The sequence below is a fragment of the Lampetra planeri genome, chromosome 3 (genome assembly GCF_965212315.1).
Source record: "Lampetra planeri chromosome 3, kcLamPlan1.2.h2, whole genome shotgun sequence".
Taxonomy (NCBI): Eukaryota; Metazoa; Chordata; class Hyperoartia; order Petromyzontiformes; family Petromyzontidae; genus Lampetra; species Lampetra planeri.
In genome coordinates this window covers 29295210-29321773 of record NC_136109.1, presented here as the reverse complement: position 1 = coordinate 29321773, position 26564 = coordinate 29295210, and the positions used below count along the sequence as shown (strand labels likewise).

At 58.1% G+C, this 26564-nt stretch overlaps 1 protein-coding gene across 2 annotated transcripts in view; it reads right to left on the bottom strand.

The window, feature by feature from the left end:
- PCSK5 (proprotein convertase subtilisin/kexin type 5) overlaps positions 1–26564 on the bottom strand; it is a 39774-nt gene that overhangs the window by 12540 nt on the left and 670 nt on the right. For both annotated transcript variants that reach the window (XM_078592625.1, XM_078592626.1), the window contains exons 2-10: positions 15891–15995; positions 15233–15346; positions 13548–13691; positions 12299–12375; positions 7576–7664; positions 3128–3300; positions 2107–2319; positions 1231–1331; positions 295–398 (exon numbers count right to left, since the gene is read on the bottom strand). In XM_078592625.1, the coding sequence (XP_078448751.1) occupies positions 295–398; positions 1231–1331; positions 2107–2319; positions 3128–3300; positions 7576–7664; positions 12299–12375; positions 13548–13691; positions 15233–15346; positions 15891–15995 (1120 nt within the window). The remainder of the gene's footprint in view (positions 1–294; positions 399–1230; positions 1332–2106; positions 2320–3127; positions 3301–7575; positions 7665–12298; positions 12376–13547; positions 13692–15232; positions 15347–15890; positions 15996–26564) is intronic.

Sequence of the window (26564 nt, the reverse complement as noted above, 5' to 3'; positions counted from 1 at the left end):
GGATCTTTGTTTTTTTGCTTTGTGCACGTGTGTGTGCGTGTGTGTGCGCGCTCATGTGTGCGCGCGTGTGTGTGCGTGTGTGCGTGGGTGCGAGTGTGTGCGAGTGTGTGCGTGTGTGCGAGTGTGTGCGAGTGTGTGCGTGTGTGTGCGTGTGTGTGCGTGCGTGCGTGCGAGTGTGTGCGTGTGTGCGAGTGTGTGTGAGCGTGTGTGTGTGCGTGTGTGCGTGCGTGTGCGTGTGTGCGTGTGTGCCAGTGTGTGCGTGTGTGAGTGCGTGCGTGCGCGTGTGTGTGGTACCCCGGTGTCCGGCCCCGTTGGTTTTCCAGTCGGGAGCGTGGAGGTTGTTTGAGCGCGACGTCTTCACCACGATGTGCTGCACGTCGCGCCACGTCAGCCCGGGGCTGAACGCACGCACAACAAAGACAAAGATGCCCTGTATAGCCTTTAACGGACTGTTGGGGCAAGTTTTGTTAGCGAGTAGCATCGATGAAGGCCAGGACGAGGGGGTGGCTGGCTAGCAACCATGCCCGGCCGTGGTTGTCTCTCTCATGGTGATGTTTATACACCAGGTACTCGTTTAAATTCTAGTTGACCTAGGGGAGGCCCAGGACTGGTTCAGATAATCGTCACCGGTGTTGGTTGTGAGCGGGAATCGAACTCGGGTCGCCGAGTTCATAGTGCAGCGTCGCGCTAACCACTACCCCACCGCTCCCCACACACAAGTACACACACACACCCCTACAGGCACATCACACAGCCATGCAAACGCTCAAACTCCAATAACATCAGCAACAGAAACCACATCTTGGCAATACATGACGGTGATGTCACCACGGCGATTGTGCCAGCTCGCATGCCCCCTCATTGATTCCACGTGAAGCGGTGGAAACATCGCTGGCAGGAGGCCAGTGGGATAGACCCAGGTGTGATGGTGTTGACTGACAGATGTGATTGGGAGCGGCAGCTGCACCAACCCGCACACTTACATCGTTGCGCTCACACTCTGCACTCAGCACACCCCTTCATGCGTGCGCACCCTCACACACCCACGCACACATCTCGCATGCATGCAAGTATACACGCACGCACGCACGCGCACACGTGCCTTTATAACTTTGGTGACCCAGGTAACTCTTGCGAATTAGTCTCCTCCCCTGGTCTCTTAAGCCCTTGCCTGGCTCAACTCGAAACCAAACCTGCACCCCCCCCCGCCGCCCGCCCCCGCCCACTCACTTGGCCTCGAGGGCAAGGGCGATGATCCCGGCCGCCATGGGCGCGGACGCCGAGGTGCCCGTGTGGCCGTCCGTGCACTTCTGCCGCAGGTCCGTCGTGATCTACGCTCGCGCAGAGCACGCGGGGGGCTGTTTGTCGCTGGCCCGCGTCACCTCGTCGTCTTCCCGTGGGCGACCGCGCTCAGCGGCCGCGTGAACAACGACAAGGCCCCGGCAGACGGTGGCGCCAGCCACGCTCGCAGACGCACACGCGGCCCCGTCGACCTCTGGAACAACGGCCGCCGTTCGCCACCGAGTGGCGGTGCTTGTGCCAGACTAGGTGCACCTTGAGGCCACGTGGAGCTTCGAAGGGTTGCTTGTTGGCAGGTCACGGGACAAAACCCAGGTGCCGTGGCCTGACCGACTGAGATGACTGGAAGATATCCCGCCTGTGCCCCCCAATGTGCCACACCGACACTCACGCACGCTTGCCCATTGCGGCCTGCGCTCCCGATAGCTACGCCCAAAGCCGTCCCCAGGGTACGGCGAATCGGGGCGACCGCCCCGGGCCCCGCGCTTTGAGGTCACGGTGGCAGTTGTAATACTGCGGTTTAGTTTGAAGGGGTCAGGGCCCCGCAACCCCCTACAGACAGCACCGGCTACGCTACTGCGGCACACACAGACGCACGGCTGAAGACGCGTGCACGCTGTGAACCCAACCCTTGCACCCCCAACTCGGCCCGCAACGTGTCGGTGCAACGTTTAACACCGAGCTCTGGTTGCTATTGCGTTGACCTCTCCTGCAGGATACTGCACAGTGCTGATAACGGACCTCGGGCTGACAGGGAAAACGCATCTGTGTTTGGTCTCCGATGGAGGTGGTGCAGGCTCCACTCACGATCTTGCGGTCGTAGGCCTCGCCGCTGCTGTAGGTGGTGGCAAGTGTGGAGGCGCACTCCTCCAGGTACCAGGGCTTCTTGCCGCTCTCCGTGGAGCTCGAGATGGAGATGGTGAAGATGCTGTTGGTGTAGCCGTCGCACGAGCAGTGGTCGCGGCTGCGCCCGCCGTTGCCCGAGGCCCACACGTAGATGGATCCGAGGCCGCCCCGGCCCTGGGCACGCGACACGAGCATGGCACGGCTCAGTGGCGCTGGAGGGGACGCCGTCGCGTTGGGTCGATGCAGAGCAAACTCGTTAGGAGACTCGGTCCTAAGCGAGTCGGAACAGTCTGAGCGTTTGTTATCGCACGCTTCTACGAGCCCAAGTGCATCGCGAAATTCGCCACGCTGACGACGCACGCGGCGAGCTCGCTGGAAGTCTGCTTCGGACTCGAGGATGGAGCCATACAATCTGCCACCTGTAGGCGCATCGCGCGGGTGCAGCAGAAGCAGCAACAGCAGCATCAAGAGCAGCAGCAGCAGCAGCAGGATCACAACGTGGGCTGCCGGTCGTAGACGGCGTCGATCGGGGTCCGTTAAGGCCGCAACGCACGAGGAGTTGGTGAATTGCAGACACAGCCACTCACCCAGCGCCCCATCAAATGTTTATTTGGGGCAGTGCAAAGTTACGCGGACCATGGTTTAGTGTTCCTCGTGGTACTATACACACACACACACACGCGCATGTCCACGTGCTGACTATACACAGCAATTACAAAGCACTATACACACAAACAAACGCACAAGTACGCACACAAACACAGAAGTCTATTTCCTCTCTAATCTCACCCAGGGTGGTTGCCGAGTGCCACGAGACTCCCCAGACTCCCCGGCCAGGTGCAGACTCCCCTCGTGGGGGTCAGTGTGGGGCCAGGGGGAGGGGGGTCTGTGGAGGTCAATGTGGGGCCTGGGGGGGGGGGGTCCGTGGGGGTCTGTGGGGGTCTGTGTGGGGTCTGTGGGATTCCGTGGGGGGTCCGTGTACCTTGCGTATGCCCGTCTCGAGGGCCCGGCGAGCGAGCGTGGCCGGCCCGTCCACGGTGCGGCCGTCGTCGTCGGGACCCCAGCTGGCGCTGTACACGTCGATGTGCTGCGGGTTGACGCTGAGCGCCGTGGCCTCCACCATGTCCGTCACCTCGCCGTCCAGCATGCGCACACCTACGCACGCGCGCGCTCAGTTGGGCAGGTGCGCAAGCTCGCAGACAATCGCGACTGCACGCCGACGCTGCGACGCCCACGCACGCAGGCGCACAATTGTGCATCCACGCGTGCACACAAACACACGCGTGCACAAGCAACCACACGCACGCACGAGTCACACGCACGAGTCACACGCACGAGTCACACGCACGCATGGACCTGCACGAATACAAGCGCACAGGTGTAGTGGGGGCAGCCTCGTCATAGGGCAGAGGGAAGATAACGATGGGTGATGGGTGGCGATGGATATGGACAAAGTTTACAGACACCGGGAAACTTGCGATTTTCCGGGCTGATTATGGATGATGGGTAGTAGTGGTGGTGATGATGGATGATGGTGGTGGTGATGATGGATGATGGGATGGCTATGACCGTGATGGATGATGGGCGGTGATGGATGATAATTTTGACGACGTTCCAAGTTTAGCAGCCACCGAGAGATGCGTGGAGAGTGAAAGTCCGAGGGCGGCTCCTCGTGTGGGACTCAAACCCCCGCTCCGGGGTTAATTAGAAGGCAATCATCATGATCATCATCCGCCTAGCGTCAACCGGCCAGACCACACAGCGACAACAAGGACAAAGATCCCCCGTATAGCATTAACAGACTGTTGGGGCAAGTGCTGTTAGCGAGCACATATGAAGGCCGGCACGGCACATGCCCGACCGCCTTTGTCTCCTTAGTGGAAATGTTTTTACACATCGCGCTAGGTACTCATTTGAGGCCGAGTCAATTTAGGGGAGGCCCACGACTGGTTCAAATAGTCGTCACTGGTGTTGGCTGTGAGCGGGAATCGAACTCGGCTCATCGGGTTCGTAGCGCAGTGTTCTAGTCGCTACACCGCCGCTCCCCAACGCACAGGCACACACACACAGGCACACACACACACAGGCACACACAAAGCTCCCCCATATAGCCTTAACAGACTATAGGGGCAAGTGCTGTTAGCGAGCACCTATGAAGGCCGGAACGGTACACGAGGGGGTGGGTGGCCAGCACCACGCCCGACCGCCTTTGTCTCCCCGGTGGCGATGTTTACACACCACACCAGGTACTCATTTGAGGCTGAGTCGACCTAGGGGAGACCCGGGACCGGTTCAGATAATCGTCACTGGTGTTGGCCGTGAGCGGGAATCGAACCCGTTTCGCCGGGTTCATAGTGCAGCATGCTAACCACTACACCACCGCTCCCCAACGCACACACACAGGCACACAGGCACACACACAGGCACACACACAGGCACACAGGCAGACACACAGGCACACACACACACAGGCACAGAGAACAAGCCGAGGCGAGGCGGTTTGTGTCGCCGGTGTCAAGGGAGCCGAATGTTGATGGTGTTTAAGGAGCAGCCAATGAGCCTGGAGGCACCTGTCCCGTGAGGGACGGGGTGGGGGGGGGGCAGGGTTGCCCAGGCAAGTCAGGGTTACCCACAACTACTGCTAATAATTATAATAATAAATAATAACTGTGCAACTATTCGAGACAGGAAGAGCCGGCACCACCCGACGGCACGCACGTCTTCAGGAGAAACACTTCACCTCTTTGCACGCACGCGGCCACACAGGCACAGATCCCCGTGAGGCCTTGCAGGCTGCCGGGGGCAAGTGCCCCCTCGTGTCAGCTCATTGGCAGCGACGGCGCCGATTTGCTCACCACTCGGCCAGTCTCACGGCTGCCCTTGGTCCCAATGCCTTCTCTTGTGAATATTTCACCGCCACATCGGTCCACGTGTCTTTCTGTCCTCCCCTGCTCCTCTTTCTCAGCATTTTCACAACTTTGTGTGTTTTTGTGTGCGAATGCTGTGAGTGAGCTTATATTAAAGCCAACATGACGTACGAGGAAGCGGTGTGGCCAACGCCACGCCTAGCATCCAACATCTCTCCAGTATTGATGCGTTTACACAGCCCACCAGATGCCCCTGAAGGCCAAGCCGAGCTAAGAGAGACCAGGGACTGGTCCAGATGTCCCTCGCAAACGTCGTTAGCCACAGCCAGGAATCGAACTCAGGAGACAGAGTTCACAGATCAACGCACTAACCACTGCACCACCACCGCGACCCCTGGTGATGGGGCCACACACTGACGTGCACTCGCAGGTCCACCCAGCCCACCCACCCAGCCACGACACTCACTGGGCTACCACGTGATGAGCTATGCACAAGGCCACCCAACACCCCCACTCCGAGACGCTGGCACAGAGGCGCGCTGCTTGCAGGGACTCAGCCAAGCCGGGTTGAGGCTGGCCTAGTGCTTGAACGAATGGCCACCACTAGGGGCTTGCCAGGTGCTGTAGGCGTGGCGCTGCGAGGTGTGGCCAGGAGTTGGCAGTACCGGGGGTACTCCGGTTTCCTCTTCCCATGCGGAGCCAAACTCCCATTCGTCGTGGCACTGGTCAAGCATCAATGTAGCAGGACACTCCTGAAATATTCCCGAGACTCTTTGAGGCTTTGCTGGGTAAATAATGGCCTTCTTCATTGTTACCATTAATATTAGAACCAGACATCACGGGTCATCCGACGAGAGTGACTGGCAGATGCGCCGCCTGCACTCTGCCAACGTGCCAACAACTCGCTGTGTTCTGTGTTTTATCCTCCCGACGCTCTGCTGATTGTTGTGAGCGTCGCTCCTCCACGACACACTCCCACACAGCGTGACTCATTCCCTCAGGGCTGCCTCACTCACGAGGCTTCACCTCGCAGCCGCCAGCCAGCTGCAAAGAAACGGGACATTACCACTAAAATACCGAAATGCAGAAGGAACAGGATCGGGGTTTTATTTTGTTAGCCGACTGCAGCTAAATTAAACCCTTAACTCAGCCCATGAGCGTGATGTAACTCTGACAAGTAACTACGAGAACAAATAGGAGCGCTGCACAATTGACATGATTTATGGGGAAACTTTACGAGAGCAAAATGGGATTTGGTTTCAGGGGGAAAAAAAGTCCACAATTGTGATTTAGTCTACAGTTTAAAAGCTCGAACGTGGTACGAGCTGGAGTGCAGCCTAGAGAACGTGTTAAGCGTGCGTGCAACGTGCATGCAGTGTGCACGTGTGTAGAGTAAACTACGTGTGTGTAGGGTATGTGCACTCGTGTAGAGTGAGTGTGGAGTGCGTGCGTGTGTGGAGTGCGTAGGGTTCAGGGAGTGTGTTCAGTGGGAATTGGAGGAGGGGGGGGTCCAATGCATTCCTCGCAGCTGTGCCGCATGACTCCAGCCGAGGTCTGTGTCCTAAGGAGGAGGACTTAACGTGGTTTTTTCTGGGCTGCGTTTGCTTTTAATCCGAGCGAGAAACCTCGGCGTGAACTTGCTCTGGTTTCCAAAATTCCTTCAGACTCCGCAGACAATCGACTCCCGCGCCAAACCCAGACGCTGCCCGGATCACACGTGGAGCGGCGGTGGCGGCACAGAGAGACTGGAAATGCGCTCACAACAACAGCTGTGCTCACGCACTCGCTTACTCACCGACCCACGCGCACCCACGCAACAGCCTCAGATGGTGAGACAGGAAAGAGAGACATTGTCTCACTGGTGAGGGCTTCTCTGGGCTCCAGGCCCCCATCTGGGAACAGCCCCCCCTCCCCCCGGTGACGTTTCTAATTGTAACAGGCCGAGCCGAGCGGTGTGGCCGAGACCCTGACAAGTGCCACGGCGTGCTCCCGCACGTGGCCCAGTGGGTAGCGCACTGCACGATAATCCTACCGCAAACGTCAGCGACAAGGAATCTGAACCGGTGCTGGGCACCTGATAGATCGACTCGGATTTAAATGAGTGCCTGGGTGCGGTGTGAGAGGGATCGGTGTTGGGAAGACAAAGGTGGCTGGTCATGGTTCTGGCCCCACAGTGCGTTTGTGAACTGTGCTCACACGCAGCACTTGTCCCAGTCGTCTGATAGAGGCGATGATGAGCACCTTAGTTTTGTGTGTGCAGGTGTGACCTTGTGTATGGGCATCGCGTCAGTGGGAGCATGACAGTTACAGGAAAAGCGACCCAGTGGTTTGTGAACTGTGCTACGATCTCGGTGACCCGGTTTCGATTCCCGGCCAAGGCCAACATAAAAGGAAAATGGTATCGGAATCCGTTCTGGGCCACTGCTGTGTCAACTGGAGCAGCGTGTACACAGGCGCTCTCCAACAGCGCCTGCCTCTGCAGTCTGTATGTCCACGCTGGCAATCTGTAGCTGTGCGTGTCGCTGCGGGTGTAGCTGCGAGTTTAGTTGCGGTTGCCGCGTACCACCGATCCGCGCGTTGTACGCCACTCCGGAGACGCAGATCGAGTTGTTCGCCGTGGCCGCCACCTCCCCGGCACACCTGGTCCCGTGCCTGCCATAGCAACGGGGACAAGCGTCGCAACGTCGTCAACACAACAACAACAACAGGAGCAGGAACAACGCACGCACGCGGCAAGGACAAATATCCCCCCTGTAGCCTAAACAGACCGTCGGGGCAAATGTTGTTAGCGAGCACCTATGAAGGTCGGCATGGCACACAAGGGGGTCGGTGGCCAAAACAAACGCGCACACACACGGACACGCACAGACACGCACACACACGTGGCCGTGACCTTCGCCCGTGCAACAATAATTTACCAACCCCCCCCCTGCCCCCCCCCCCGGCATAAACACGAGACCAGCGGCGCGCACACACTTCATGCCGCGTGCCGACAAGAGACAGCACCACCGGACCGACGTCAACATTCGGAAGGGAAGACGCTCCCAGCACGCGGGGCCAGACGCCGGACTTCTCGAGAAGCGTTGCATCAAAGCAGACGTTGAGAACACCAATATATTGTTTGAAAGAACTTGTTTTTATATTTATGCCCGAATATCTCAAATACCGTGTCTGTATTTACAGACACGGTATTTGACATATTCGGGCATAGGCTCTGGAGTCCGTGGCCATCGCCAGTCTCGACCTCAGCTGTGGCGACTTCCAGGCGGCGAGGATGACCTCGCAGCCACGAGAACTCCCCCACGGGAACACGCGAAATGTGGCTCCCCGATCCGAGCCCACCTCTAACAGACTGTCGGGGCCTTAGGTGCTGTTAGCGGGCACCTAAGGACGCCGGCACGGCGCCCCATGGGGTTGGTGGACATCACGGCCGGCCGCTTTTGCCTCCCGAGTGTTGCCGTTACGCACCGAACCAGGTACTGATTCGAGGCCGAGTCGACCTAGGGGTGTCCCCAAGCTGGTTCAAATATTTGCCACCGATAGTGATCGTGAGCGGGAATCAAACTCGGCTCACTGGATTCGTAGCGCAGTGTGCGGACTACCGCAAGGCCGCTCCCCACACACACGCTCACAGCAGAACAACACCCCCTAGAATGTCACACCCCGCTAGTTGGGCATACCCATAAAACAACCAGGACAGCACAACAAGGACGACAGAACCACGATGGCATAACCGCATCGGCACACAGCAAGGGCGGTACAGCCACGCTCGCGCTGCGTCTGCGCGTCGCTCCCCCCGTCAACTGCGCTGCTGCACATCCTCGCTGGGAAGAGAGTAGCGATAGAAACAGAAACTCCGTTCATGAGAAGTTAGGAAACCCGAACGCAACCTCTCACCCACAGAACACCGATTCATCACGCGCGCACTCGCACACGCGCGCACACGCACGCATGTACAAAGACAAAGATCCCCCATATCGCGTGAGCAGAGTATTGGGGCAAGTGCTGTTACGGAGCATCTATAAAGGGCAGCCCAGCACATGAGGGGGGGGGGGGTGGCCAGCAGTACTGAGGTTTACACACCACGCCATGTACCGGTTCAGATAACCGTCACTCGTGTTGGGGGCCGTGAGCAGGAATGGAAACTCGGGTTGCCGGGTTCGCAACGCGGCGCTAACCGCCGTGCACAGACAGACACACATGCGTACGTACAACAACAACAACAACAAGCGCCATTCGCCACTAAGTGGCGGTGACATGACCACGGCGCTTGTGCCAGGCTATGTGCATGTTGTACGTACGCACACACACACACCTTTAAAAGACACGGGGACGAGTTATTTGTAATATGTATATATATAATATCAATTTCCATGAAGAATAATACAGTTTAAATAACAATAACATTATATTTACCAACGAAAGTCACCACTCTTCAAGAGGGTCCTGCATTGCCATGCCTGGCCTGCTCCACGGGGGAGGAATCCATGGCAACAAGAGACAGCACCCCACGTGGTGGGGGGGGCGACCCTCCCGTCCACACAACGGGGGGGGGGGGTTTTCGTGACCCCCCCCCCCCCCCGTAAGATTCCCAATGGCCCCGCCAGGCCGCCCGGCGGGTCTCGGCAGTTTCACAAAAATCTCTCCGCGATTCCGCCGACCCCGCAAACAGCCTCCCTCCCGCGATCCGGGGAGCCGCGGATGCAGGCCGAGGCCGCCGTATCGCGAGCGTTTCTACATTTTTCTCCAAACGTCGCGTTCCATACAATGAACGAGCGCGGCGCGATGGATGACGGCGCCTCGCTCGCGAGCTCCGGCTGTGGCCTCCCCTGGGAGACTCTCCCCTCCTGCCAAAACGCCTCGCATTTCACTCCAACCCAGACACTCGAAACGCAGAAAAGAAATCTTGAACTCCGACCTCAGAAGTATTTAGGCCGTGGTTTTCTCTGGGACAAAAACGTCGTCGTCACCACCGTTGCATAACTGCGCGACCATGGGAATGTGGAATTTCTATCGCCGCTGGTCGAGGCGACCGTCTCCCGATGCTCGTTTGCGTTGGGAGTCGCCGGATCTCTCTGGCGTCGACCCGGCACGTTCGCTTCGTTGCACGTGCACCGAGGGGCGCCATTCGCGTTTCACGAGCGCGGTCCGCCCCAAAGCCGCTCGCGCCTCCGCGGCTCCCTCGTGCTGCCGGGGGGCGCGAGGGAGCCGCGGAGCTACACGGCTCAGCGGCGGCCAACAGCAACACGGCGGCACGAGCGCGCGGCATCGCGTTACTGCGCGCCCCCGCTGGACCCCGACGAGAGCGGCTCGAGCACACAGCGCGCATTCAATGTCCCCGCACGCACAGCGCGGGTCACATCCGCCGGGAGCTAACAGCGCTGGGGGGTGGGGGGGGGGGTAGGGTGGCGGCACGGGGAGGAGTTGGGGGGCCCGGGACGGTGATGAGTGGCACGAGAAAGCTGCAGTTCACTCCGGGAGGCGTACGGAGGTGTTGGACGGTGCGAGGTATTGAGCGGGGCAGCGAGTTGTTCGGCAGCGGGTCGAGATGTCACGTGGTGCCAAGAGGTAGCAGCTGACAAAGGTGTTGGGTGGCACAGGCAGGTGATGAGTTGTCAAAAGGTTGTCATGGACGGCATGAGATGGTGGTGGTTGGCTCAAGGTGGGATTGGAACTGCGTTGGGGTGGCGGTGCCCGTGTGTGACCTCGCTGTCCGATGCGCGTTCGGGATGTGCGGCGTGCCGTTTGGCACGATGTCCGACGTTTCGCTTCATGTGCTGGAAAGCTCCCTGAAGAAGCTCCCACCCAGCACGTGGAGCAAAACGTTGGACACTAAGCAAGACGCACGATCGGAGAGGTGCGCAGCACAGGCGCGGAAACTGTCGTGATACGTGCGACGCGCTCGTCGCACCAAATCACGAGCGCCAACTCCCAGCGCAGCCGCGAGCGGCTTCGGGGGACTTTGTTTGGGGAGCCGGGCCGCTCGTCACACGAGGGTGGCGGCGCCGCGCGTGTGGCGACCGACCCGCCAGCCCTGCCGGCCCCTGCCCTCGCTTACAAAAACCACACCGGCGCTTTCTTTCGGAGTCGTTCAATAATTTTCGATGGCTTGTTGCCAAGGCTCATGTTTTTAAATTGATCTTTTATCTTCGCTGAAGACGCAAGCGCCACAGGGGGCAGGAGATTCCCTCGCACCTAGAGGCTGCCCCCGGGGTAACACCATCGTGCGGACTGCCTTCTGAATAGCGCTTCGTTATTCTTGAGTTGCTGCTATTGAGTTATTTTAAAATCACCCCAGGCTCCTCACGCATGGCTACCCCCCCCCCCCCCGCTAGGGATGGAGTCTCTCACAACAGCAGGACCACTCACCGCACACATCCTCAGCGCACACCCACTCAGCGCACACCCACTCACCGAACAGTCCCTCACCCCACAGCCTCCCACCCATCACCCCGTGTTCCCGTACAAACGCTGTCCCAATATTTGCTCGGCCAAAAGTCAGCCGGTCCACCCGGTCGCAACACAACAACAACAGCAGCGGCGGCAGCAGCCTTTGATGGCACAGAGTCTCGTGACTCGTTTGGGAGAGGGTCCCGCTCGGGGTGTTTGGCCGATTCGCGGTGGAGGAAAATTCCACCGTGTGTGTGTGGGGAGCAGTGGCCCAATGGTTAGCGCACTGTGCTACAAATTAGGCAAACGAGGTTCGATTCCTGCTCAGAGTCAATACCAGGGACGATAATGATCTAAACCGATCCTGGGCCTCCCTGAGGTCGACTCAACCTGCAATGAGTAACTGGCGCGACGTGTGAACATCAGCACCGCGGAGACAAAGGCTGTCCACCGACGCCCTTCGTGTGCCGTGCCAGCCTTCATCGGTGCTACTCGTGAACAGCACTTGCCCAAAAAGTCTGGTAAGGCCTCTTGGGTATCTTTGTCTTCGTCTTTTGGAACCCCGAGTGCCTTAAGAAGCCACGCGCACACCCGGGAGAATCGGGTCGAGAGGTTTCAGTCACCCACTGCTTGTACCGACTGCGGAAAATCGGCCACTTGTCAGCAATGGGTTGCGGTTCGCTAAGCGACCCATCAACCCTGAATCCGAGTCACCGGATCACAGGAGCACGGTGCCGCAGAGAGCTCACAGGCGCCCCAGGGCCGCACACCCCGGCGACATCATCACGCACCCCGCCGGGATGGCACACCGCCTGCACACCGCCTGCACACCCCCCGGTCTGCACCCCCCCCCCCCCCCACTTTTGACCGCACCCTCCCTGGGACCGCACCCTCACTTGTTCTCGTTGCTGATGTCGTAGCGAGGCATGGGGTCCAGGTCATCTCCGTTCACGTCGTAACTCGCCAGTGGATCCTGCCAACAAATCACAACGACAATGATTTGGACGACGATGATTTGGAGATGATGACCGCATGCATCGTTTACGCAAAAGAAAGCGTCCGCCACGTCAGGATCCACACGGCCTCCACAGGCTGTAGGGGCAAGTGCTGTTCACGAGTAGCACCGATGAAGGCCGGCACGGCACACGAGGGCGTGGGTGCCCAACACCACGCCCGACCACCTTTGTCTCCCCAGTGGTGATGTTTACGCACCGCACCAGGTACTCATTTGAGATTGAGCAGATCTAAGGGAGGCTCAGGACAACGTGCTCCCCTCTTGCACCGACACACACACACACACCACACTCCCACCGACACACACACCACACTCCCACCGGCACACACACACCACACCACACACTTGCAGGTCCTCATTAACGCCCCTTTGTGTGGTCCAGTGAGGCACCGCCCCCCCTGCTCCCCCTACCCTCTGGGTCCCCCAGAACCGGGGTCCACAGGAATGTTGAGAGTCAGACGCGGGAATCTGCTGCGGCACCACTGTGTGTGTTACATTATAAAAACACGCTCCACACGCACACACATAACCACACACACAACCACACACACAACCACACACGCAATACTACACACACACAACTACATACACACACACAACCACACACACACACACACAACCACACACACAAATCCACACACACAAATCCACACACACAACCGCACACACATCCACGATCTCCCGTGTCGCCCCGCAGACCACTGGGGCAAGTGCTGCGAACGAGCGCCTATGAAGGCCGGCACAGCACACGAGGGGTGAGTGGCAAAACACCACGCACGGCCGCCTTTGTCTCCCTCGTGGCGATGTTAACAAACCGCACCAGGTACTTATTTGAGGCCGAGTCGACCTAGGGGAGGCCCAGGACCGGTTCAGATAATCGTCACCGGTGTTGGCCGTGAGCGGGAATCGAACCCGGGTCGCCAGGTTCGTAGCGCAGCGCGCTAACCGCTACACCACCGCTCCCCACGTGTACGCCCATGTACACACACACACCCGTACACGCACACCCGCAGGCACACACACCCACAGACCCACAGACACCGCACACCCACAGACCCACAGACTCACAGACCCACAGACCCACAGACCCACAGACGCACAGACCCACAGACGCGCGCGTGCACCCTCACGTAGTTGTCGACGAGGTCGGGGTGGTTGCGCTCGATGCCGTCGTCCAGGATGGTGACCACGACGTTGCGGCCCGTGTAGCCGCGCCGCCACGCCGCCATCACGTTCATGTCCGAGCGGCAGTTGTAGCCTCTGTCACTGCAGTTCTACAGCAGCACGGGGGCAGCACGGGGGGCAGCACGGGGGGCAGCACGGGGGGCAGCGTGGGGGGCAGCACGGGGGGCAGCACGGGGGGCAGCACGGGGGGCAGCGTGGGGGGCAGCGAGGGGGGCAGCGAGGGGGGCAGCGAGGGGGGCAGCGAGGGGGGCAGCGTGGGGGGCAGCGTGGGGGGCAGGGGTCAAGATGGAGGTAGGGGGCAGCACAGGGCACAGGTCAACATGGGGCTGGGGTCAGCGGGATGTAGAGGTATCAGGGTAGCAGAGCTCCAAGTACCTCTCTGATCCCACAACCATTGGCATTCGAGTCAGTGGTGGCAATTCCACATTCTTTTGGAAGGGGCAGTCTATCAACAGAAAACCACTTCCTTTATAAAAGTAACCTCCACCATAGCTTCCTCGCAGATATACGACGATCACTTGCAATGGTCGGAGATCACCATTTGATTATTTCGTCTCATCCGTTCCGTCAAAATAAAAATTTGCAGCAAATTTGGGAAAATAAAAAACACAAATGGAGCATCGGCCCGGGAGGTCGTCGCTATCACAAGGATCTACCGCTATCGACGGCTCCTTACAATCAGGGCTTCATCCCCCCGCCCCCCCCCTTGTGTTTCCGTATCGCCGACAAGCTGGCGAGGAGTAGGGGTCCCCGTGGAGTGGTGACCCCCTTGGGTTGGGGACCCCCGAGGGGCCCCATGGGGTGATGACCCCGGCGGGCCGCGGTGCGAGTAACGCGCCGCGAGCGCTGTCCTGCGCGATTAGGGGAGCGCGCGTCACAGCCCCACGCACGCACGCGCAGCGGACAACGTGTGTGGTCGGAGGAACGCACAAAAGACAAAGATCCCCCGTGTAGCCTTGACACACTGTTGGGGCGAGTACTGTTAGCGAGCACCTATGAAGGCCGGCACTGCACATGAGGGCGTGGGTGCCCAACACCACGCCCGACCGCCTTTGTCTCCCCAGTGGTGATGTTTTTACACACCGCGCCAGGTACTCATTTGAGGTTGAGCGGACCTAGAGGAGGCCCAGGATCGCTTCAGATAATCGTGACTGGTGTTGGCCGTTAGCGGGAATCTAACTCGGGTCGCCCGGTTCGTAGCACAGCGCGCTAACCACGACACTACTGCTCCCCACCATGTAGATGTACTTGCGCATGTACACATGCAGACAACAACAAAAACTGCGGTTTTCCACTAAGTGACAGTGATGTAACGACAACGCTTGTGCCAAGCTAGGTGCGCTTTGAGGACACGTGAAGTGTGGAAGGCTTGCTGGCAAGCGGTCACGGGACAGACCCAAGGGTTATGGGTCGACTGAGATGACTGGCAGACAGACACCCAAATATGCACAGACACACAGACACACAGAGACTGACCCTGACAGACCCAACAACACTTACACGCCCAATTCTTTACTCTCAATTACAGAGCAAATGCTGCACTCTCCCCCACACTAAAAACTCACTAATATAACTGGAGCACGACTCATACACCCTCACAGATGTTCTCTCTCCCCACCCCCCCACTCACCAGGTACCACATGCTGGACCACTTGGGGTCGTTAAAGAGGAGCGTTGCCACGGAGACCGTCTTGAAGTCGCGCTTGCTCCTCCTCCGGACCACCTGCTGCTCCACCCACTCCACCTGCGAGCACGCGAGAGCACACACGTGTTCACCGGGTGTCCGCACGCTCACCGAGGGTGCGTGCGCGCGTGCGTGTCTGTACCGGGGGTGCGTGTTCAGGCGTGCGGTGTCAAAGTGGTTCCCATTATTTTGTGTTTGAGTCCCAGTCCTGTTTAGTTACCACCAATTCAACCAGCACCATCACCACCACCCATTATCAATCATCGTCACCTCCACCACATCATCACCACCCCTGACTATCACGATCAAAAGCACTACAATCCATCACCACCATCAATCATCATCACCATCACTAACCACCACCATTGGGATCTACGGATGAAATGTGCCTTGCAAATGTAAAGTATTATTATTAATCTATCACCACCATCATGTTTGCGCGCATGTGTGCGTGCGAGCGCGTGTGTGCCTGGGTGCAAGTGCTCGTGTGTGCGTGTGTGCACGTGTGTGCACGTGTGCGCGTGTGTGCGTGTGTGCACGTGTGTGCGTGTGTGCGTGTGTGTGCACGTGTGCGTGTGTGTGCGTGCGAGCGCGTGCATCTCACCTGCGGCTCTGCCTCGATGAAGGTGTGGGCCCCGCGGCTCCTAACGGTTGCTCGCTTCATCACCCTGCTGTGGTGGAAGTGGTAGTAGTCCCGTAACGAGCCGATCTGCACACACGCACCCACAACGCCGCGTTCAGCCACACGGCAAACATACCCAGGTTCGACTCCGGGTTCCAGCCGCCCCACCACTACAGCGGGCTCTCAATACTCAGCAAGGCGATGATCTCGGCCACACCGCCAATGACTGCACAAACAGTCCGTCAAGTCACTCGTGCCCTGTCACCCAACATTTAATCACTTCACTTTGATTGACATGCGACAAACAATTATTACGTTTAAATGTTTCACCTGGAAAGTTTCTCGAGAGGGAACATGTCGTGTGCAAGGGTGTCCCTGGAAATGCACAGTGAACGCGTGGCGACACACAGTTTAAGCATTTCATTCTATAACCTACACAATAAAGTGACACCAGAGGGAGACATGCATGTGTGTGTGTGTTGAACTTATTTCGCACCGTACGTGGCCAACCGTGCCAAATCGGAGGTGCGGGGCAAGGACAAGAACACTAAACACAAAAAGCAGTCCTAAAGAAATTAGTTTTCAATCGAGATTTAAAAGTGCGAAGCTCCCAGTGGCTTCCGAATATCGAAAGGGAGAGCGTTCCAGACGGCCGCAGAAGCGCATCTGTGACGTCAACTCTCCTGCCATTCCATGACACGCGAGGGTACACTGCTCGCTGCAACTGGACAAGACCGGTAACGTGATTGCAAAGGTGCCCTGAGAGAGCGACCACCGCAGAGATGGAGCGATGAGATCTGCTCGGAGTGAGATGGATCGCGAATGTTGCGGCGCCGCGAGAGGGAGGCGATCACGTGGGGGAGGGGGGACTTTATCCAGCAGTGGATAGACCATAGCTCAGGATTACGATTCCTCGACGTCAAGGAGGGGACAGGCCTACTGCCATGATGATGATGGTGGTGATATTGATGACGATGGTGATGCTATCGATGATCTCAGGGAGCCGATGCCCAAGGCGAAGTAGGCACTTAGAGTGTATGCGAAATCATGGTTGGCCAAGAATGTCGTCAGTGACTTCAACACCCACAGATGGGGGTTGGGTGTTCGTGCGTCCCTTGCCGGGTGAGTGTTGTTGTGAGTGCCATCTTTAATCACAGCTCTTTCTATTTAAACGCTTCCTGTTGTTGTTTAGGTTCCTGTCCCCCAGCGGACACAGGAACCCCGAACGCTCTCCGCAGGGGGCTAACGGTGGGGGGGGGGGGCTAACGGTGGGGGGGGGGAGGGCGTAACTCGAGTCGCGGGGCACGGTGAGGCCCACGGCGGATGCACCCCCCCTCCCCCCACCTTCCTACAACTCGAGCCTCCTCCGCCCAGCTCCGTGTCTGGCTGGGTGTTCACCACAACCTCGGAGCACTCATCTCGCGCACACGCGGCGCGCGCTCTCTCCGGGCGTTCACCGTGGGACGGGATTTCCCAACATGTGCTCCCGGCCCAGGTTCTGGGAATGTCTCCAGCGCTTCGCTGCGATTGAGCGGCTCTGATTAAATAACCACAACCAGATGGGGGCCCGCGGACGCCGCCTTCCAGCGCTCGCAATGGAGACCCATGGCCCCGCAGCAGATGCAGAGGAGGGCCTCGCTCAAGCGGGTCGTCATCGCGGCCGACGTGGAAGGGCCAAGGCGCAGCCCCGCAATGGCTTGCTCGCGCTGCTGCCCGGTGGAAGGGCCTCCCTTTCTGCTCACGGTTGGCAGAGTTGATGAGCGCGAAGGATGAAAGTGGTGGGTCGGATGCGGAGGGATGGCGAATGAGGCGACTGGGATGAGAAGGGAGGCGAAAAGGGAATGGGATGGGGAGATGATAGGAAGTGTCGAGGGCGAATGGGATGGGAAGGTGAGATGATGGAGCTGATGGAGCCGATGGAGCCGATGGATGAGGATGTGTGGAGGATGTGACGCGATGGCACGACGCCTGGAGGCGCGAGTGGTCGAGGATCAACTCGGCTTTTCAAACTCAAGCGCTCGCGGCAATCAACGTCACATCAAACAGAGCTCGCATTTAAACAGGGCCCCCCCCTCCTCACCCCCCCCCCCCCACAGCCCCCACGCTTTCATTAGCGCCATTAGCAACCAGAGCGACACCCTCATCGCAGCAGCCGCCCGCGCCGCGATTTGCATTGATGGGGTGTGAACGCCATCACCGCGGGGGGGGGGGGGGGTTTCGGGATTAGGGAGGGGTGTGCCCCCCCCCCACCACCACCGCACAATCCTGCACGGCCCCCTGTCCCCCCAGGGGCCTCCCGAGTTGGAGACGAGGGGGGGGGAAGGCGCGGTGGTCCCCCCCCCCACCTCAAGCTGTGCAGCATCAAGGGGACGCGACGTCTTTGAAGGCGCAGAGCCAATTTCAGAGGCCGGGCCGGAGGCGGGAGGAGGAGGGGGGTGGCTGCGTGGGTGGCGGTGAGGGGGAGTGGTGTGGGGGGTGGGGGCCTCTGGGGGGTCCCAGGGTTTTGAGAGTTTTGAAGCCAAGACGATTTGTCTTCTACTCGGCCGGTCTCCGTTTGGAGCGCTCACCTCTGCTAGTGGCTGTGGCGGAAATTCCGCGGCCCTGGACCGAGGGCCAGGCTCCCAGGGCGACATTCTCGCGACGTAGTTTTCATTTGTTGCTACTGACGTCTAAAATCCACCGCATTCACGTAGACTGTGTCTATATGTGTGCGCGTATACACACCGCAGAGGAGGCGGTGTGGATGAGGGTGTGGATGATGGGCAGTGTTAAATAATGAAGAGCGGTAAATGATAACGATTGTTAACATTGACAATGCAGGGTAGCGATGGGTTTACGGTGAATGAATGATGGATGATGGTGATGATAACAACAGTGATTGGCAGAGCCAACTCCTGACCGGATTTGACCTGGCGACCTGTGGCCAGAACGCTGGGCGCAGTTGACCTCGTGTCTGCTCCATTTTGAGCTCGGCGATGCTCGCTGCACGCGGCGTTTTACTCGGCAAGGCCAGGAGCCACGGGGCAGCCTGGAGACCGCGCACGGGAACTTGCGAACGGCGTTGCGGCTGGTGTGGAACACAGTCCCATATTGCGCATGGAGTGCTGATGATGATGATGATGTTTAATCTCGCGTCATTCATGCAGATCACGTCTTCACGATGCTGCACCACTTTGACCCCATGCGGGGGTCATAGCCCAGCAAAGGTCATGACCCCAGCATGGGTCATCGTCATCTCCATCAAAGTTACACAGCTCCGAAGTGCCCATTCGCTGCACTGGAGTCATCATTATCGTGCCTTGGCCAAACCACCGCCGGACGAAAGCTCCACCAAGGCGCGTCGGTCGTTGGACCATGCCCCTCCCACGCTGCCACTGATGTGAAGTCGTAGCCCTGGGAATCGAACTCGCGCGGCAGAGCTGCTGTGTGCGAGAACCACCGTGCCGATAACGCTCGACCTCCCAATCGCTTGGGAAAAGCGTGGACGATTCACCCAGCGCACGACGGCCGTGGCTGGGATCGGGTGGAGACGCGGCAAGACGCAGGCAGGGAGGGAGGGCGGCATGGAATGGCGGAGGAGTCTAGGATTATCCTTCACATCACTGACATTTTCCGTTTCACATTTCCAAGTTCGTTATTGTGTTTCATTTAAACTGCGGGTTAATTGTGCGTTTACTTATTTCATGAAGAACGTCGTTCCGTGCTGCTTGTAGTTCATTACTCAGCTGTATTTGTTTAAATATCCAGTATCCCGTTTCTCCGTTGTTTAATTATCCGGGTTTAAAAATCGTGTTCACTCAGGAGCACGATTCTTGATGGAATCTTGTTCAGCCCCATGTAAATCCACTGCTGGATGAATGCATCTCCATTCGCCGTGTCCGTCAGAGGGGTTGTTTGACCATGCTTCACCACGCCAATCAGTGCGGCGGTTCATGGGGACGAGGGACCGCTCAGAAGCCACTCGCTGCTGACGTTAGCCGCGACCAGGAGTCGAACTCGGGTCACTGGGTTCCTTGCGCGGGGTGCGAACCGCCGCACCACCGCTCCACCCTCAATGGACTCTGATCTGGCTTCAGGCGACCAGCCAAAGACATCGCAGGAACGCGAGGTCCTTCATCCAGTAGTGGATCGATCATGGCTGATGATGACGACGATGCACCAATCAAGTAATCGATCTGCCGAGTCAGAGAGAGCATCGTCTCAGCTGGCGGATATCTGTGGGTCGCGTGGACCTGGGTCAAAATCTGGAGTCGACCGCAGACATGCGGGTGAACGGGTTCTGGCACCGGGGTCCCCTTACAGCCCCCCCCCCAATTCCACAACCCCTCCCCCCTCCATGTTCCCACCTGCATTCCTGTGCCTCCCTTTTCGGCGAATTCTCGCGAGGAGCTGGACAGGACAATCAGATAAGAAGGCTCCAGAGAGAACGGGGAGGCCTGCGTGGCCCACGTGCAGGAAGGCAACGCACGCGGCCCCGGAGCAGTGGCGCACGTGGCTGGCTCGGGGGCCCTGTGCCGCTGCTGCACCGCCTGCACACCACTCCACAGCTACAACGCTACCCTGGATTCGCTCACCCCCCCCCCCCCCACCACGTCCACGCAGAGGGGAAGCTGCGACCACCCCACGACGCAGACGTTGGCTGCGGGTTTGTCTCCGAGCTCGCGCGAGGGACGGTGATCGCTGCGGAGATGCTGCGACTGATGAGGATCGTGGAGGAGGAGGGGGGGGGGGACTCAGCCATCAGCTGCCCGTGCCTCAACGCCCGCGTGTCCCGCGGGGATGTTTGAGGACGATGTGGGTGGCCAATTCTGCGGTGTGTGGTGATGATGATGTGTGAGTGTTGATGATGTTGACGTGATGGTGATGTGTGGTGATGATGATGATAATGATGTTGACGTGATGGTGATGATGATGATGTTGACGTGATGAAGATGACGTGATGGTGATGCTGGGGGGGGGGGGTGTTTGTTGGATTTGGAGAGAGGAGTGGGGTTCCTGGGAGTGCGCGCGACCCCCCGCCCACCACTCAGGCCGAGAGACTCGCCACCACAACAGCGACACAAACAACAGCGACACAAACAGCAGCGACACAAACAGCAGCGACACAAACAGCAGCGACACAAACAACTCGACAGCTGTGTCCAGTCCAGCCGTACAAACACGACCTTGAGATATTCATTGCTGCCACAGCAGCAGCCACCACGCGTCTACCATTGGGTGGTCACAACAACGACTGGACTGAGATAGGGGGGGGTGTGCCCCCCCCCCACCCAGCATGCAGAATGAAGTTAATACACTCAGCCCATCATCTTCATCATCTTTGGGTGGTCGATAAGAGAGTGATGTACAATGCTGTGGAAATGGCCAGCGATTTGACTGACCGTCCTCTAGACTAGCCCCCGTCATGGGAATGTGGAATTTCCATAGTTAGAGCGATCCACGAGTTTTTGTTGCCGAACTCTGTAACATTTCCCACAGATTTTGGCGCGATCGTGACGAGGTCATCAACCCGACCGCCTTTTGATCCATTCGCTCAGGGGGTGACGACGATGAGATGACGTCGTCCACCTAATTGCACAACGTATAATTAAAATACACCGCTACCACCACCACCACCCTCAGCCATTATCTATCCACTGCTGGATGAAGGCACCCGCACGCGGTCGCCATCCGTCACGTGCTGCTACCGCCCGCGGTGGTCGCCGTCTCCTCGCGCGCGTCATCCCGCACGACGAGGGATGTGTCCTCGTCGCTCTCTCTTTCTCTCTCAATCGTCAACATCGGTGGCCGACGTTGCGTTCGCCGCTGCCGCTTTCGTGATCGCGGCAGTTTCAACAATCAGTGCAAGATTCCTTAATCACTTAAACACCCCCCCCCAAGGATCTGTCCACCGAGCACGCTACGTGGGCAGACACGGCAGTCCATCACAAAGTCCGTGCGGTGGTGGGCTACAGCGTGGACTCTTAAGCTCTCCCTCGAGCACACGCCCTTCCACCAGCGAGACATTGCAGGGCTGCGCCTTTGCCTTCGCCGCGGCTGCCGGGCGCTGGACGCGGGGCGATGCCTCAAACTCGGCACTTCGTTTTCTTCCGGGCAATAATTCGCCACCGCTTCCCCGAGGGCATTCCGAGTGTCCCCCCCCCCCCTCACGGCGATGGCAAAGTCCCAGTGGGCGGGGGGAGGGGGGTCTCCGGGGAAAGGGAGTGGGGGACGAATTAGGAGCTGCTGGTAATGGACGAGCGAGTTTAATAGCCCAGTGATGGCGTTACTGCCCGATTGGGAGCGAGGAGCCTCGTTTGCAATTGCCCATTATCGTGGTCACGGCACGCCGAGGCCTCTAGGGGGTAATGTAACGACACATGCCCCCCCCCAGTCCCTGCGCGAGACCCTCTCGTACCCGCACGGCTCGAGGCGAGCTCGCTGTGCCGGCAAGGAGGATTCCACTGCAATAGGCGGCGCGACCACACAGGTGGCGGACTGCGGCGACGATGTTCACCGCGGCGACAGAACCACCCACGTTCTATTCACGCACTTGACCCACGTGCGTCTCAGTGTCATCATCATCATCGTGATTATTTCTAGATTTGAAGCTTTCGTGACTGCAAGGATTCATATTCTTAGGTTTTTTCGGTAAAGTCACGGTAGGTAAAAAAATTAAATTAATAAAAGTAAAATATTTTTTTCTTTTGTTTTATTTAACTTTTATTAATTTAAATTTTTTACCTACGTGACTTTACCGAAAAAACCTAAGAATATCGTGATTATTAACAAGCGCCGGGCCCCTGGCGGACCTTCTTCGCGTGGAGAGCCTCGCGGTCACGTGCCCAGTGCGGGGGTCGTCAAGCCACGAGGGGGCTCCAGGTGGGGGAGGCGGCAGAACGAGGCCGATCCTCACCGGCAGCCCTCCCTCTCGTCGTGGCCGGCAGACCTCCACTCTGGCAGCGAACTCCTGAACCACGCCGCTGCTGCTGCTGCTACCGCTGCTGCTGCTACCGCTGCTGCCGCTGCTGCTACCGCTGCTGCTGCTACCAACACACGCGACGGTAGAATACCCGAGCAGTGCCATATTCGTGGTGACGTCACGACGGACCTTGTGCCAGGCTAGGTGCACTATTCACTCCCGACCCTACCCCACACACACACCCCAGTGATTCGATCGCCACGATTTAAGCCTTCGATTAGATTAAATAATTAACTATTTTTAATACAGCGGTGCATAACAGTGCGTCTAGTATTGAGTGCATTTTATTTGCCACACGGATGATCACGTTTAGCCAGTTTCCCGGCTATTTTACAAGGGAGATCCCGTAGTGCGTGGGTTTAGCAAAGATAACAAGACAGACACGTCAACATTGCAGAGAACGAGTGACAGTGCCATTAAGGGATATTGGACAACGAACAAACGAGGTATTTTGACTGTTGCAAACGAATCGCGCGTGAATAACAACACAGGGACACTCTCGATGACAGCAAGAGGCGTGCGACAAGGTTAGGTACGTGTCAAAGTAAGCTCTGCGTTTTTGGCTCTTTTCGGACATACGTGGCTATCGGAGTGACGCGAATCCATGGCATCACACACACGTGATTCAATGCGCGTATCGCCAATCGAACAGTTGTTGGTAATCGACGAATCGAGATTGTGTGAACGGTCGTTGGTAGCCATGAGGCACGCCGACCTGGCAGGAGTCATCGTGATGAGAGGACTCAGCACGAAGCTGCCAATGTCAGGCATTACCCCCCCCCACCAACTCCCTCCAACAGAGGTAGTCATGGACAGCGACAGCGTTAGAGATGAAGATGGGGTGAGAGATGGGGTTAGAGCTCGGGTGAGCGTTAGAGATCGGGTTAGCAGGAGAGAGCAGGGCCAGCACCAGTTAGTGCGAGAGCGAGCACTAGGGCTCGAGAGGGTGCTCGGGCTTGGCGTTAAGAATTCGTGCTCGAGATAGTGGTCGTGTCAGGGTTTAGAGAATTACTGCTCGCGAGAGAGAGAGAGTTCGTGTTCAGGCGAGAGCGAGCGCTAGCGTTCGGGAGAGAGTCGCGGACAGGGTTCGCGCTCTGGGCTCCTCCCATCGCTCGTCCACGTGGAGCCCCCCAGTCGCGGAGAGGCGCTGGGTGATGTGGCCGCGTCCCCATTCCACAGTCCCCCCGCCCCCTCCTGCTACGGACAGAACCGATGACCTCACGGGCCCGCGAGCTACCACGACCCTCGCGGTCTCGTGATCCCACGGGCACCCTGGCCTCGTGGCCCTGTCGGCCGGGTGGGGAGGGCGCTGGGCGGTGGGGTGCGGGGCGCCGAGTGTCGAGGGTCCGTGCGGTATTCCGCGCCCTGCCTCGACACGAATTCCTGGCGCTCCGTTTAAAAGCCTCGAGATCTCAGGGTCAAGTCTGATGCCAACACAGCAGCCCCAGCGGCAGCAGAAGCCGGGGAAATAGCAGCTGGAACCGAAACAGCAGTCGCCACAGTAGCGGCATCAGCAGGAGCAGCCCGAAAAGTAACCACAACTGCATCCGCAATAGCTGCAGATCCATCAGTGGCAACAGCAGGAGCCCCGGCAGAAATAACAGCTGCTGCTGATTTGCAGCCAAATCAGCAGCAGTCACAGCAGTAACAACAGCAGCCACAGCCATGCGAGAAGGCAGATCAGCAGTCAGAAATTCCTCCATATCAGCATCAGCCCTATCAGTAGCCGCGGGAACGTCAACATTTGCCACATCAGCCCCCTCGACAGTAACATCAGCTTCAACAGCAACCTCAATATCAGCCTCACCAGCAGCAAAAGTCGTTGTAATAGCAGCCTCAATAGTAGTAGTGACATCAGGCCCAATAGCAGCTACATCAGCCGCAACAGCAAAAGATCCAAGGCACAGAGAATTGCTGCAAGGGTTAGACGTGGTGGGTGGGTGGCAGGGCCAACCTCTTCCCTTACCCCCCCCCCCGCCGGATCCCGAACTCAGCTCTGGGACAGCTCCCGCAGTAATTAAGCCCTGGGTGGTGCAAAGGGTCAGGCCTGGGGCTGGGGTGGGGGGAGGGATGGTGAATGTGTTGAGCAGAACTAGTGATGCGTTTCGGGCAAACACACTTTGTTAAAAGTCAAAATTAAATCTCAGTTGTGTTGGAATCGCGATCAAAGCACTCTGTGGCTATTTTTAACTGACACAAAAAATTGCAGTTCCAGATTTTTTTCATTAGACCCCCCCCACACACAACTACCACCCCCAAAACACCCATCCCCCCCCCTCCTAAAGAGCCCCAGCCACCCCGAAGACATGGAGTAAATAAATGGACACGTGGAAGGAGCAGCAGGGGTCGGATGGACACGGGGATGGCTGTGGCACGCGCGGACCAACGAGATCTGCACCAAGCGAAGGGTCAACCACCACCCACTACAACCACCACCCACTACAACCACCACCCACTACAACCACCACCACCACCACGAGGGTCAACATGCACCACGGCCACACGTGCCCGCGTCACGTGTTACGTAACATCATGCGGAGTGTAGTGGTCGGGGGTTTTTCGACGCAAGCTTTGTGACTTCACATATGACTGCTATGTTACCCCGGCAGGGGATGCAGGTGTGATGGTTATCACACTGGATCTGTAATAATCTAGAGGTCGTCGGTTCGGTTCGACCCAATCTCCCGGTGTGACAATGGATACAATGGGCGCGTTCTTGAACTCAACCCCGCTTCTGTCCGTCTGCCCATCAGCATAAAGCGGTAGACCACGGTTGATCGATCGGATGGGCGCGTGTGGTGGGGTAAACTGTGAGTACATCACCCCTCTTACAAACGTCTGGCCAGCGTGTAGGTCGCTGCTCTCTGGAGGGGCTCTCAAGAGCTCCTTCTCGCGGAGACCCTTCCGTCAGCAGTAATGTGCGTACGCAATTGCAGGGCTGCACCTTGACATACGTTACACCACAGATGGGTGTACAACAGCTGATGATAACAATAATACCACCACCACCGTATTTATCCAGGAAATCCTCAGAGTTGTATGGATCTTTGTCAAGAGGGTCCTGCACTGAGATATTTGGCCAGTTTAGTTTTGAAATAATGTGCTTCGCGTTTCACGTGGGGGGCAAACTGAAGTGCCCGGGGGAAAGCCACAGCGCACATGACACCCCCCCCCCCCACACGGTTTCATGAACCCACTCGCTCTACTGGCTGCCATCTCCCGGCCACTTGTCAGCCCAAAGTGTGTGTTAGCGCGTCTTAAAATCTCTTCTCCGTGATCCATCAACCCCTGTGCCTCCTAAGATCTGGATCACCGCGGGCGTGCACCACCACCATCGCCACCACGACCGCTACCACCACCGACTCAACTCAGGTGCCCTCGCGAGTAAACAGCGCGGTCATCAGACGTCGGCGCACTCCGAGCGACACTCGTGTGCGAGAATTTCAGCTCCAGCTCGACGTCGCATTCGCAACAAAGTAAACTCAAAGTAGTTCCCCGATCAGTCACGCCATCGTGGAACGGTGCTCCATCTCCCTTTCTACAGCCCTGAATCGATCAGCGGAAATGTCCACATTCTCACGGCGAGATCCAGTCAATGCCACCCACAGGATTAGCCACTTGTTGAGTGTACGCTCTGACGGCACACGCACGCACGTCGCATGCTGCCCACGTGTTGTGCGCGGAGTTGGTGATCG